The following is a 14925-nucleotide window of genomic DNA, read 5'->3' as shown; positions in this document are numbered from 1 at the left end:
GTGTAGTAGTAGCAAGCAAGGCATCGCAATAATGGCAGGGGTGTCGCCGGCGCGCCGCTATCTGGTCCAAGGATAATCCGGGGCCTGATAGCTAAGCCGTCGATCGTGTCGGCATCGGTACATGTCATTAGCATCGCCGCTGCACCTGTACCGCCGCGCGGCTACGCTAGCCAGCCGACACCCCAATATCCCGGCCGCTGTCGCCGGTCATGGTCATGGACCATCGTCACATCGTCGCGACGCAATCATACCACTTATGCAGCCGCTGTGGTTTTGGAGCAAAGAGAATGTGCCGCCGCTGCGCGTGTGCTCATCAATCAGGTGTGGCCGGCTAATGGCGACGGCTCGCTCTCCAGGATGTGAATGCATGGCGAGCCATGAGCGACACGGCTGCTGCTGCTTTCAATCCCAATCGGGTACGTCCGTCCCCTGATGGAATTAGTGCGAGTGCCAGGGCTACTCCATTTCAGCGTCCTCTCCTCTCCAGCTCTCCTAGAGTACGTCCTGGACTCCTGGCATCGTCGGCATTGGCATTGGATTCCTTGTCCATTTGGGAGCCATTTGCCATGGATGGATGGATGGAGGCCGGCAAATGGTTCACGCATTACGCCAGGGGCTAGCCTGCCTCACATTACTGCTGCCCCCATCTTCTTTCTTGTAGCTAGATCTAAAAAGTCAATGCGCCTCGGCACGGATGGATCTGGTGCGCCGGGGGCTGACTAGCATGCCCCACGCTCGGCGCGGCCCTACTTGATCCCCGGTTCCGGCATTTGGTTGGTGATCAGACGTCAGCGCCCAGTTGCTCCGGCGTGCGCCGACGCGTGACGGACGTGGGCGCTAGGCTCGTGCCGGCTCCGACGTCTGACCTCGCCGGAGCTCCACGAGGGAAGTAAGGCAAGTGGGTGCGGTGCGTGACTGGGTGGCGGGGCGACACAAAAGGCAGCTGCTCCCCGTCGACCGTCGACGCGCGGGCCCGCGGCGTGCGCACCCGAGCCCCGCTGCCTGCGTCGTCTCGTCCACACGGGCACGGGAGAGGAGAGAGTACCTGTACCCCTTCCCTCCACCTCCGTGGGTAGCCTAGCCTTTCGCGCCGACCGAGGCTGCCGCTCCGGATGTCCGAGACAAACCACGCCGCGGACGCGACGGCACAAGAAGGCAGAGCAGAAGGGTGCCGTGCCAAGCCCGCGCCGCGGCGGGCAAGCGACAACCAGGGCGATGGACGTCGGAGGGGACGGAAAGCCGCGCGCTGCGGCCCTAAAGACCGGCAGCAGATTTGCTCGACGCCGACCCTCGCGGTCACACACCAACACTTTTCTGTTTTATTTCCTCGAGCGCAGAAAAATTTGATCACCGGGATAAAGCGCAAATCCACCCCTCCCAACCTTTTCCTTCCTGCTCCCCAGTCCCCACGACCCGTGCCCCGGCTCGCCGACGGCGTGGCGGCGTTCCTTTCCCGACGAGCGACGAGCTCCTCCTCAAGGCAGCACCACAGGTCACAGCAGCGTGCGTGGAGGCAAAGGCTGCACCCCCGACACGACGCCGCCGTCTTTTCTCAATGTCTCTGCTGCTCCAGTCACCAATCCTTTTTTTTCCCCCCTTGAAACCACGCACACAAACGGTCGGTCCTACCGCCGTTTCAACCGGCCGGCCCAGCGTTTATCTTTATCCTACGTTGCACGAGCACAGCATCAACAATGGAATCGTGCACCATCCTTCCATTTCCATCAAGGAACCAAGCAAGGACACAAAGGAGGAGCAATGTACTACTAGAAAGCGACTTCACTTCACATGGGCGATGGCCACTATTTTACACACTCCCATTGCATACCACGGCAGCTGACCACCAGCCACACACCACACACACTACAAGTACTCCTATCATCCAACTTGACGGCGAGATCATGCATGTAGGTACACGCTAGTAGGAGCCCAGCGCGGCCCTAAAGACAAAATCTTTCGGCCACGTCGAGACAACCACACACATGCACGCCTTTGTTTAATCCTAAGCCATCATCATCGGGCTAATACCACCATCTACTACGCTAATACTGCCACTACTAGACGGCGGTCGCCGTTGCTCGAGTCCTCGTGTCGCCGGATCACGCGCCGTCGCCGCCGTCAATGGTGTCGGCCGCCCGGCCGCCGTCCCCCGCCGTCATGGACCGCAGCAGCGGCGACTCCGACCCTACGGTGTTTTTTTTTTGGTCCATCCATTCCAAGCACACAGAGATGCCATTAGCCGCTGCTAGTACTAACCATCATGCATACTAGGTTGCTGCCGTGTCGCTGGGAGGTGGGCCACAGGTGGCGTCCGCCTCCGCGCAAGTACCTTTGGACGCGTTGAAGGAGAGCTTGCAGTGGGCGATGGCGCTCTGGATGCCGTCCTGCACCTGCAGCAGCGAGTCGTCCCGCCGCTGCGGCGCCTGCTGTGGGGTGCCGGCCGCCGGAGGCGACGGCGCCGCGGCCACGGCGGACGACGCCGACCGGCTCTTCCCCAGCCGCTTGCACACCTGCTTCAGCCCGGCCGGGACGCTCGCGCGTGGCGCGCGCACGCCGCACGCCACCACCACCGGCTGCGGCGCCGCCGGGGCCGCGGCCGCCGGGGGCTGGGACGACGGCGCCGGGGAAGGGGACGGCGACGGGGACGGGGACGGCGCGGGGAGGTCGGGCTCGGCGTCTGTCTCCTCGCCCTCGCTCGCGCCGCCCGCGAAGCGGAGGCGCTCGCCGTACCGCCGGGAGACCTTCACGTACAGCGGCTTGATCTTGCTCAGGTACCTCAGGACCACCTCCTTCGCGAAACGACGCTCCTCGGCGGTGATCGTCGACGCGTCCTGGGGCTGCCGTGCCACCGGGACCGCCGCCGCCGCCGCGGGCCGGTCCGCGCAGGCGCCGGCGTCGGAGGTGCGCGAGCTGTTGTCGCGCGTGAACAGCGACACAAGCGGCGCCTCGTCAACCCGGAACTTTATCAGGAACCGGCTCGCCGGCTTCGGCGCCGGCGCCGGCGCGCCGCCGTTCCCCTCCGCCGGGACGGCGACCTTGGGCTTCCTCAGCTTCAGCAGCAGCACGCGGAACTTGGTCGCCGGACGGAGCAGCGACGCCGGCGGCGGAGCCGGCGTGGCCTCGGCCGTGTCCGCCTCCGCGCCCTCCTTCCCGTTGTCGCCGGTCTCAGCGGCACCCGGCGCGGCCACCGCGTCCACGGCCACCACCTCGCCCCCGCCGGACGCGACGTCGTCGCCGGCCACGGCGAAGTTGAACTCCACCCGCTCCTCCTCCGCGTCCGACGCGGCGCTCTCGTCGCCGGGCACCGCGAACTCCAGGTCGAAGAAGGACGCGTCGTCCTCCACGTCCCCGCCGCCAGCTCCTGCTCCACCTCCGCCGCCGTCTTCGCACGCCGACGCGGCTATGGTCGTTGCGGCCACGGGCGCGCGCTGGGTGCCGGCGACCACGCCGCCGCGCAGGTACTTGAGGAAGCTGAAGGACTCCATGGCGCGCGCAGCAGAGTGGCACAGAGCTCGCTCACTCACCTCACCAGTGGATTCTTGTTCACTCGCTCACTCACCTCACCAGTGGATTCTTGTTCACTTGACTCTCAACGCTCAAAAAAAGACTCTTTTTTGGGGGGGAGCCTTTTGAGGAGGACAGAGGAGTGGGGAGGTGCAGGTTCGCAGCAGAGGACAAGGTCGTGGTGGTGGCGTTGCAGGCAGCCATCAATGACAAATAGATGAGCAGCAGGGCGAGCGAGGGGTGGGGTTGGACGGGGAGGGCGGTTTCGGCTTTGGATGGGGGTCCCTGAGGCCACCTGCCGCCGTGCGGAGGGCTTCAGTGCAGCGCTCAGACCGTGGGGCTCCCGTGATCTTCCCACATCGCCATGGATTTCAAGCCTCCAAATTCCAAATTCAGTTTTCCTGCTGGTAAACAAACCTCCAAATTCCGCTGGCACTGGATGTGTAACGCTGACAGCAAGGGAATGCGTAGATCGGTTCAAGATTTTCAGATTCCAAATTCTGTTGCCACTGGACGTGTAGTGGTGTCACGCACACTTGGGATCACATGGCACGGCACGGCACGGCATGGCATGGAATGCAAAGCAGAAGCAAGCGGTGGATTCAGGATTTTTCTGCACACGTTTGGCATGAACTGTTGTTGGGTGTGCGTGCTCCGCTGGGTTTTGGTTTTCGTCTTTCTGTTTGCTGGCCCTTTTTCTGCCGGATGCAGTAGACAGTAACTGACAAGGGGACCACGGTCTGTGCTGGTAAAATGGTGTAGTAAAAACTGAAAGTCAGCAGATCAAGTGAGATCTCGTTCTGGATTTGCAAATGAGAGGACTTACCTCGGAATGCGTTTGGTCGAGCAGCCGAGTGAACGTGCTGAATGGGTGAGCCTGGGTGACAAAATGACACTGCGTGACACATCTTCAGCTAAGGAACGCATGATATGATGCCGTTCCTTCTCATTGCTGAACCGTAGACCAATGATCATGGCGTTCAACAGCCTGCACTCATGGGCTCAGAGCAGCCGCACACGCTGTGCATGCTCTCATGGCAGCCTATGACCAGATGAGGCATCAACTCAGCTAGCTCCAGCAGATAACAACAGGCAACAGCCTTTGCCTGCTGCTGGAGCACGGGGAGGTGCTACGCGATTACAAACAAGCTCATACTAGAGCTCATGAAGATCATCATGCCGTTCTGAGTTCTGATGGAAGAGAACATGATGGATGTGCTGTTGAGGTCTACCTGTCACTCAAACCGCAAACACCGGCCGGCGCTGGGACTTGTGGCACTCAAGACTTGATCGGTAAAAAATCATTTGAAATGGATGGGGAATGCACATTACAGTAGCAATTGCAAGGGGCCAAGTGCAATCATCTGGGGCAAAGTTTCTACTGCGTCTTCAGTCTCTTCTACTGCATGCTACAGTGACCAGTACCATTCTATCCTCGTCATCTTCTTCCTTTTCTTTTCACTCGTTTCCGAAAGACACTGCACAGCATCAGAGAATCATGGGAAGAAAAAAAGTCAGTGTCACGTACAGAGTTACTGAGAGCCTTCCAACAATTGTAAGTTGACCTTGTGACTTGCAAAACTGCCTGTTCACTGTTCAGTCGTGTCCTTGACATTGCCACACCTCATTCCCATCGTTTTCGTCTTGGCTTTGGGAATCAAAATGCAGGAAAAACTCGCAAAAATCACATACGATTTCCAGATTCTTTTAGGGTTCATCTTTTAGACTTTTTCCCGAAATATTTCCAGAGGTGACTTGCCATGGCAAGCAAACAGAAACCGCACAAAAGCAGACTGGATTTTGTACGTGCAAATGTTGTGGTGTGGAGATTCCAAAGTTCGAGCCCAAGTGAGCTCGCTCTCTTGGGGAAACGCGATGTGCTTTGTTGGGCTGACGGCCCAATATTCCAGCTGAACGATGATGGATGGAGAATTCTTTTTATTTTTATATATTTTTTTTCCGATTTTGCAGAAATATATAGTCGGATAAAAAAATTGCAAAACTAGGCTATTGTCGCCAGCCCAGCCGGTGGAAGGGACTTACCGCCAGCCCACGTCATATTGGTGCTCAAATAATCGACACAAGTTTCAAATCTAAAATTCAATTTTTAGATTTGAAATTGGGCAGCACACTTTTAAAAAATGATAACTAATTCATATGAGCTCAGAAGAAATAAGATTTATATGAAAATTGTAGCCGTCGACGAGATTTATAACTTTTTAGTTCAAACTATTTTCATTTGGAGCCATTTAATTGCTGAAATAATCGACACAAGTTTCAGATCTAAAAATTGAATTTTAGATCTGAAACTTGTGTTGATTATTTAAGCACCAATATTACATTAAATGAAAAAAGTTTTAACTACAAAGTTGTAGATCTCGTCGAGATCTACAAGTTTCATATAAAGTTTATCTCCATCCGAGTTGATATGATTTAGTTATGATTTTTTGAAAGTATGGTGCGGAGGGATGTACCCCTTGTCGCCGGCTGGGCCGACGGTAAGGCCCTTCCGCTGGCTCATCCGCCGCCTGGGCCGGCGACAATAGCCTAGTTTTGCCATGTTTTCATCTGACTATATATTTTTGCAAAATCAAAAAAAATATATAATAATAAAAAAGTTCATGGATGGATGATAGCCGGCCGGCACACCACTACTTCCGAACGAACGGTGCTGATGTGGCGGCCCATGTGGGAATCCTTCTCTTTGCAAATGGCTATTCGTCATTGCGACCCTTTCACGCTGCCTGCCATGGACGTGAAGCCTCGGCCGCACCACCCGCCGTGGTCGTCACCGCGTGGTGGACGTTTGGCATCAACTGCTGGGTGTGCGTGCTCCTTAGCGAAACATATGACCTTCTCCTTAGCGAGGGAGCACCACAGCTTGTGATTATCATGTCCGCAGTCTGAGCACTTGACCCTGTTTTTGCTGCCCTTGACTGCTTGCGGAACCTTGGTGTAGCGAAGAGCCATCTTTACCTGCCAATCAGTTAAGAATGGATGTGATAAATAATTTAGTTGACTCTGATTATTATGGGTAGGATGGAAGGTAATGCCGAAGTTAGGTGCTAATGGTGTATCGGGTTAGAGCATGGTATACAGTCACGTTGAAATATGCAATGCATACTTGGAACATTCTAGAAGATTGTGGAGGTCTCAAGAGACAACTTTGCCATGTATAAGGATAAGATCATGGTAAGATAAGAAGGTTCTAGAAAATTGGAGAGAATGCATGAGTCATAGTTGCCATGCTTCATGATGAATTGTAGAATACTCTAGAACTAGGTATCTTAGCATGGTAGAAATATCAAAAACTAGATAAGGATGATGAAGATTCTAAAGTTAGGATATTTTGTATGGAAGAGTGTGGAAATTGCCACATGGCAACACCACAATGATCATGAGCACCTATAAATAGAGGTGATCCCCTCCCTCCTAGTCATACTATAGCATAGGGTGGCATGTGAGCCATAGGTGAAAAGTTAGCAAGGTTGCCATGTAGTGTAATGGTATCATGGTAGGGTAGTCACGTAAAGAGTGTAAAAGTGAATTGTGAGTATGTGAATAAAAGATTTAAGCTCTCTTATAGAGAGTTGGTCACCCTTGGTGCCATCTTCGCAATAGCTCCCCCACACATTTAATACTAATAGCCTCACCAATGCCAAACGTCGTTGATATAAATACACCAATAGCTCACCGAGTGTCAAAACGTATAAGGAGACCTCCCGATGCACCCCTGGTCCCGTAGCAATTGTGCTGAACAATAATACCCTTCGGAAAAAGGAAAAGGAAGGAAAAGATTAGTATAAACAAGTTTGAAGTTTACACAAGTAAAATAAAGTTTAAAGAAAGCAATACTTACACAATATATCCACCATATGCTGAAGGTTTAGTAGCTAACAATGGTCCATGTGCATTTTTAAGTATAGTGGAAGGTTGATAGGATTATAATATCCCATCAAAGTGACAAAGATTCCAACCGGTGCTGGTTGAGGAGAAAATACCACACAAGTGATCGACCGATATCGTTTGTGGAGGCACATGCACACTTATTACTTGTAGGTCAACATCTTTAACGCACTCATGAGCATAAGCATGCATATCCAAAGTTGTACCAGATAGTCTCACCATTAGATGCTCATCATTGTTAGCATTATTTATGTCCACTATAACATAACTACATGTTATTATAAAAAATCGGTTTTATTGCACCTTGTTGTGGATGATAAAAACTGCTCAAAAAAACTTTTTCACTACTTGATCTGGTCGCCCTCTGACACTTTGTGTACGTTGTTCTAGTATTTGAATCACTGACCTTTGGAAAATCGGTTGTATGCCATTAGCAGCAAGTTCAGGCAGCGGGTCGAACATATTGACGACACTGAACATAATTAAATTCAATCAGATATATCAAAATTATTTCAAAAGGTTATACTCTTGAAAACAAACAAAAGCATAGAGGTTACGTATAGAGGTACTCCCGGAATAATTATTTTAGAACAATCATTTTGAAGTCATAGAGGTTAAGCATAGAGGTTAGAATACCACCACTTCCGAACGAACAATGCTGATGTGGCGGCTCGCGTGGCCTGCCATGGACGTGCTCAAGCCCCGGCTGCACCGCCCGCCATGGTCGTCGCCGCTACGGTGGCCCCCAGAGCGGGTTCTTGCTCGGTGCGGATCGCATGGCGTGGTAGATGTTTGGCATGGGTGTGCGTGCTCCTTGGCGAAACATATGGCCTTCTCCTTGGCGAGGGAGCACTACAGCTTGTGATTATTCATGTCCTTTATTAAAGGAAAGCAATACAAAACTTCTGGTGTTTCAACGCTCCGCCCCGTCACATTCTAGATTATGGCAACTATGCAGAGATGAAGCTCGCCTCTGGAGCCAAAGATTTAGAGCAGAAGAAAAATCGATCCTTGAAGCATGGTGCCTACTCTTTAATTCAATGTAGATCACTGATAGTAAACAAAAGGTTTTTCCCCCATGTTGAAATCCTAAGCTGTAAGACTTTGGCCTGACCAAGGCCTAATGAATGAATGAATTCAGGTGGGGACCTCCACCGGTGACCTTTCAAAAAAAAAAGAGCGGCACGTCGTCGTCATGCTTGCCATTGCTCGTGTTTGAGCACCAAAGGTACCAGCAGCACGACAACGACCACGACATGCTTATGTTCAGCGTCTCGCAGAAACGCCTGCTGCACGCCGCCGACGTCGAGCCCGACCTCGTAGCAGGCAACACCATGTGCTGGACCACCCCGCAGGGCTGGATGCTGGTGATGAAGTCCTCCCCGTCCCCTTCGTCGTCGTCGTCCGCTGCAGCGTGGCTGTGGAACCCTCGCACCGGGGACAAGATCACCCTGCCGGATGTCGAAGCGGGAGACGACGACGACGACGATGGCATCCCGATGTACTGCAAGTGCCTGCTCACACACAAGGACGCAACCCATCCAGGGTGCTTCGTCGTGCTCTTCGACTACAAGGAACCCAACATGTGGTACTGCAAGGTCGTCGTCGACGGCGACGGACACCGCGGAGGATGGAGGCGCTACACCTACGACATCGGTGACTACGAGGTGCCTCCTGCTAGTCCTACCAAAGACGTCATCTCCAGCGTCGCGGCGGTTCAAGGGGAACTCTTCTTCATCAGCTCACATGAAGACATGTGCGCCATCACCTTCTCTTCCACCTCCTCCACCGGTGACGACGACGACGACCCCGAGTTCCAATACTTTGATGTCACCATGGTCGACTTCCCTCCAGGGATGTGCTCGGGGAGAACCTGGCTGGTGGAGTCCGACGATCAGCTCTTCCTGGTCTGCGTCTGCTTTGTCGGCTTTGACGCGGACAACGTTGGTGCCATCCACTTTGTGCAGAGGCTTATCTTGGTCTTAAGAAGCCCGTTCAATCAACTTCATCCCTACCAAATCCAATCACGAGGATTTGCTGTGGTGGAAAGTTCCATCCAGCTCACCCCGTTATCCTGCAGATTGTTGACTCCTCTTTCCCCTGTGTAGCCTTCGTTCCTCATTGGAATGTAAAGGGCACGGCAGCAACAGCTAGACCATTTGACGCTAGAATACAAGCATGTATTACGTTTGGATTGTGTAGTTAAATTCTGTTCACAGATTACACTGGTCCAAAATTAGTTCTAAATATAGTTTTTGATATGCATACCAAGAGTTGGTCTAAAGGAACGAACTGCATCTCAACATTTTAGTTTCGAATTGTTTGTATATTTCCCACATCTTTCGCAACTGCTCGGTCCAAACAGTGGTATTTGCAAATTCAGCAGGAAAGGTAATGTTTCGTTAGGCCCACAACTTAAGGCCCATTACCACAGTGTCCATTTCCTTTCCTTTTTGGACCATACATAATACTAGCGGGTAGGCCCATGTTATATTCTGAGCCCACACATCTGTTTTGAAATGACCGTCTATACAGAATAACAGAACAAGACGTACGGTCCTTTTTGTCAGACTTGTGCCCCCTTCTCAAGAGCGAGCTAGCTAGAGCTAGACCCAAACCAACCGAGAAACTTGCTTGGATTTGGGAAGGGGTTAGTGGGTTACTGCATAGTATGAGACGGTAGTTTACACTTCAAGCACATTCATGATCCACAACACAAAGCAAAACTACTTGAGTAGCCGACATAACCAATAGCTTTCGCTAACTACTACCGGTTGATAGCGTGCGTTGAAAGTTCCAATTGGAAACAAAAAAAAATCTGTATGCAGATGTAATGCAGGTGACCACAATCAAGCAACCAACCAACTCATACCCTTGCACACCAAGAGTTTTTTTTGCCTATTTTTCTAGATTATAAGACAGAATCAGCCCCACTTTTCAGCTATTGAACAATATTTTTTCTCACACAAAACAGCCGGAACAGTGTTTTCCAGCCACAGAAATTATCAGCCGAACAGTATTTTTCTCTCACACAAAACGTGCTTTGAATAAAGTGCATACCAAGAGTTCGTCTAAGAAAACGTACTGCATCTCAAGATTTTGGTTTCGAATTGTTTATGTTTCCCACCTCTTTCGCAATTCCTCGATCCAAACGGTGATATTTTTGTAGTAAAAAAGGACAATGCCTGAAATCAGAGTACAGAAATTACGAATTTTCTCACTGGTAGATACCTAGTGGGCCCGGGGGGAATCGTCTCGGCCTTGGCCATAAACGGCAAAGAGATTCCGATTACTGTGGTTGAGGGGCCCAGTCCAGCAGAAAAGCTGAGTGGAGCAGGTGTCATGGGGTGCCCTCCACGTTGATTCCGCCAGCCTTTCCACGGTTAACGGGTGGTCCTCCCCCTCCCCTCCTCTTTTATGCTACACCTACCAGTCCTTTTGCACCCCAGCGTGTGCCTTCTGAGTTGAGGCAAATAAGATCATTGATGCGAACGTTCCTCCCTTAATCACAGCAGTAGGTATACCTCGAATGCAAAATACAAAGGACGTCTTATGTAGATTTTATAACAACAAAATGTGCTTTCTAATTTATCAACAAGAAGCACGGAATTCGAATAGTTACATATGAAATGATTTGTGTATTCCTGGTTGGAGTCCACTCCGTCTCGAGTCGATTGCACAAGCTGCGCACGCGCCGTCCACCTCTTCGATGCATAGCCCAGGCTCATTCTCTTCACTCCCCTCCACACTCGTGTCGAGGCCGATCGCTTCGATTCGTGTCCCCCGCGCGCTCGCATTGATTTCTTTCTGGACCATTCTCTTTGTCAAGCCAAATTGTTCTCTTCCCTACACTCTCACTTTCTTCATTGTAGATTAGCAAAACACACCCCTGCACTTCCCTTCAATGGAGCATGGATCATTCGTGGCATGAACTGGGTGCCCAACTCCGGTGAGAAGAAGTTGAGCAGATTACGGTTGGTATGGCCGTGTCTTGAGGTGTGCATAATGTGAAGAACGAAGAGGCGATAGAGGATACTGTCGCCGATGCGTGCCAAGATTTTCTTTCGTATGGGCGCATGAAATTTCGGAAGGGAAGAGACCATGTGTGGGAGATGGTGGGTGGGGTGAGGGAGAGGTGGGCTGGGTTACGTGAGAGGAGCGAGCGATCAATGCGCCGTGTTGGTTGTGGATACGAAGCACTCCCTCGAGCGTTGCCTGAGAGGGAGTAACTCAGCCTGGCTCGTTTGCTGATGCTTCAACGTAGGAGATTAACTTCTCCTTGGTCTCTGTGTCGCTCGCTTGCGCACGGATTAATCGTGGGCGGAGGGAGTATGATACTAGTCTCTATGATAGACGATTCATGTCATCTTAATAAGTGTTGGTGCCATAGGTACTACCGGATCAACTCTATTAAAAGAGCTTTGATATAAATTGTAGAAAAATTAAATAGCCCTTCGTGAAAAGCTTTGGTGCCCTTCTGACTTCTGGTCTCACTAAAATCAGACACATGGGACCATATGCCTTTTTTTCTTCCAAGTCCAAACTCGTGTACACCAAGCGTTACTCTCTACTACTTCCAAGTCCAAACTGGAGCACCGAAAGCAACCCACTCAACCCCTCCCCGCCGTCCAATCCAAATCCGACGCCCCTGATTTCCCCGCCAGCCCTAAACCCCGCCGCGCCTATATAAAACCAAACCCCACCGCAGAAATCAGACCAGATCTCCGCCATTTCTCCTCCCCCTTCCGCATCGCACGCTCCTCCGCCTTTCCCGTGTCCCCCGGAGGAGGTTTCGAGCATGGCGGAGCAGCCGCACGCGGAAGGCGGCGCGAGCCCCAAGCACGAGACCCTGATGGAGAAGCTCGCCGACAAGCTCCACGCTGGCGGCGGCAAGGGCGACTCCTCGTCCTCGGACTCCGACAACGACGAGCGGCCGCGCCCTTCGGCGCCCGCCGCCGAGGTCAAGCCCTCCTTCTCCGACTCCGCAGCCGCGGCGGCCGCCGAGGCCAGGGCCAAGGTGTTCCGCCTCTTCGGCCGCGAGCAGCCCATCCATAAGGCCCTCGGAGGAGGCAAACGTAAAGGCTCTGCTTCATGCTCTGAATCACGCTGTTTTTTTTTTATGGTTTTGACTTGAAATCGGTAGATCGGATCTGGTTTCGGGGGATCTGGACGGGCTTGAAGCCTTGGGTTGCAGGCTAGATCTGATAGGTTTATGCTTTCTCGAATGGAAGTAGGGTTTATGCAAAATGGAAGGGGCGGTTTGTTTAGATCGGTGGGCGTAGAGTATCAGATTGGTGGTCTTATCTATCGTTAACAAATGGAGTCGACCAGTATGCGCTGATGAGGCGGCTCTCGCTTCGAATTTGGTCAATGCAGCTTGATTGCATAGTGGTACACGATCTGATCTGAACGATTTCACACTTTACACTCCCTCCCATTGTGAAAGCTTGTCACTGTTGAGCTTGTCTGAAACTAGGCTTCCAATATTTTTTGGATTGTCTGGTCAGGTAACATGAATATTCATGGCGTTAGTTCTCGTAACAATAGACTTCTATTGCCTATTGCATTCGCAACTGCTTACATAGTCTATGAATAATATTGTTAACCACTTGATTCATACTATTATACCTGATTTCCTGATTATCTACTATTATACCTGCCATATTCATATTCATTGCTGTTCTTTATTTTGCAGCTGCTGATGTATTCCTGTGGAGGAACAGGAACATCTCTGCTGGAGTACTTGGTGGGGTCACTGCAATCTGGATCCTCTTTGAATGCCTTGGCTACCATCTTCTGACCTTCGTTTGCCATGGTCTCATATTCTCTCTGGGTGTTCTCTTTCTCTGGTCTAATGCCTCCTCGTTCATCAACAAGTAAGATTTCATCTTATTGTGATATACTGCACAGACTTAAAAGGATACAAAGTTTGTTCATTGCAAGTTACATGGATATAGAATTACTTAATGATGTGAAATCCTGCCCTTTATTTTAGGTCTCCCCCGCGGATCCCAGAGGTGATCATTCCTGAAGATCTGGTTGTCAACATTGCACTATCTACTCGTTATGAGATCAACAGGGCCTTTGTCAATCTTCGCCAGATTGCTCTTGGCCGGGACATAAAGAAGTTCCTTATGGTACGTCTACTATGTGATTGCCTGTGCTGATCAATGGTAGCTACAGAAAAAAAATGTATTCGTCTCATTTATCTTTCTGGCAATTTGTAGGTGATTGCTGGGCTTTGGTTGCTTTCTGTTCTTGGGAGCTGCTGCAACTTCTTGACCTTGGTTTACATTGGTAAGGGATCCAAGCAACTCAAAGATACCTTGTTTCATCTTACACCTCTTCTAACTATCAACTTGCCTGACATGGGATCCTCTTCTATTATGCAAAACAGTGTTTGTGGTGCTGCACACGGTCCCTGTCCTCTACGAGAAGTACGAGGACCAGATCGACTCGTATGGTGAGAAGGGGTGGGTCGAAATCAAGAAGCAGTACGCCGTGTTTGATGAGAAGGTTCTGAGCAAAGTACCAAGGGGGCCCGCGAAAGACAAGAAGCACTAGAAACACAAGTGATTCGTGTTTACTCTCGGTAGGGAATGCTAGCAAGTGGTTCGAGTTTGTTGGGAGGCATCACGACTCCCTTTTTGTGGTGCAGCACCAATATGCCACCAATTGCCTTGTGTTATTATGGCTGCCTTGTTTGGTCTTGAACTCTTGATGGGAGTAGCCGAATAGCTTTGCCCTACAACAGTGACGCAGATGCAGCATACGATTTTCTTGTACTGCTGTTTGATTTTGATCTGTGTTGTAAGATGTTGCGCGCGTACTGTACCCGTGACGCTGTTTTTGCTACTTATATGGATGCAGTTTGGAGTTTGATGATATTTATGGACATCTGCTGAGCTTTAGATGCTATCTACTTGATTTTAGGATGGTTTTGGTGAAAAAGGCCTGTAGCATGTTCTTGTTGTACTGTTAGTGCTCAGTTTTAGGATGTGATGCGCATTGTTTTTGTTGTGGTTCTTCGGCTTGCTGGGATATTTGGGGATTTGTTAGACTTGTTATCAATCAGGGTTGTCGGGGTTCTTTTTTTGGTTCTTCAGGGCTATGAATCAAGCGGCGGCGCAGGCGAGGCTTCTCCGCCCCGGCGCTCTGCTTGGCGGAGCCAAACGACGCCTTCGCTGCCGTGGAGGACCCGCTCATCGAGCAGGTGGTAGGGGATGGCACGGCGGATGACGAGCTGGACCTGGAGCTGAACGCGGAGGCGCACTTCGCCAGCTTCGTCCGCCGGTAGCTGGACCTGGAGCTGAACGCGGAGGTGCACTTCGCCAGCTTCGTTCGGCAAGTCCTACCGTGACGACGGCGAGCGGATGCACCGGATGTTCGTGTTCAAGACCAACCTCCGCTGCGTGCGGCGCCATCAGCGGCTTGACCCGTGACCGTCCACGGGGTCACCTAGTTCTCCGACCTTACCCCTGATGAGTTCCGCCGCCAGTTCCTCGGCCGCCGCTC

The 14925-nt window shown here is 51.6% G+C and overlaps 3 protein-coding genes across 3 annotated transcripts; 2 read left to right on the top strand and 1 right to left on the bottom strand.

The window, feature by feature from the left end:
• Nucleotides 1–1761: 1761 nt before the first annotated feature.
• On the bottom strand, nucleotides 1762–4192 carry LOC117859234 (probable membrane-associated kinase regulator 2). The gene is made up of 2 exons (XM_034742439.2): nucleotides 2330–4192; nucleotides 1762–2185 (listed from the first exon to the last, which is right to left on the bottom strand). The coding sequence occupies exons 1-2, from the start codon at nucleotides 3483–3485 to the stop codon at nucleotides 2100–2102; spliced, it is 1242 nt and encodes a 413-aa protein (XP_034598330.1). The 5' UTR covers nucleotides 3486–4192; the 3' UTR covers nucleotides 1762–2099.
• Nucleotides 4193–8095: 3903 nt separating this feature from the next.
• Nucleotides 8096–9617, top strand: LOC140223021 (uncharacterized). Its single transcript, XM_072294318.1, has 2 exons — nucleotides 8096–8175; nucleotides 8552–9617. Exons 1-2 carry the CDS (start codon nucleotides 8096–8098, stop codon nucleotides 9516–9518), a joined length of 1047 nt encoding a protein of 348 aa, XP_072150419.1. The 3' UTR covers nucleotides 9519–9617.
• Nucleotides 9618–12124: 2507 nt separating this feature from the next.
• On the top strand, nucleotides 12125–14297 carry LOC117857517 (reticulon-like protein B4). The gene is made up of 5 exons (XM_034740224.2): nucleotides 12125–12485; nucleotides 13106–13286; nucleotides 13406–13547; nucleotides 13638–13707; nucleotides 13808–14297. Exons 1-5 carry the CDS (start codon nucleotides 12209–12211, stop codon nucleotides 13972–13974), a joined length of 837 nt encoding a protein of 278 aa, XP_034596115.1. The 5' UTR covers nucleotides 12125–12208; the 3' UTR covers nucleotides 13975–14297.
• Nucleotides 14298–14925: the final 628 nt, after the last annotated feature.

The sequence above is a fragment of the Setaria viridis genome, chromosome 5 (genome assembly GCF_005286985.2).
Source record: "Setaria viridis chromosome 5, Setaria_viridis_v4.0, whole genome shotgun sequence".
NCBI classification, from domain to species: domain Eukaryota; kingdom Viridiplantae; phylum Streptophyta; class Magnoliopsida; order Poales; family Poaceae; genus Setaria; species Setaria viridis.
Note: the sequence above shows the minus strand (reverse complement) of the source record. Positions and strands in the feature narration are given on the sequence as shown.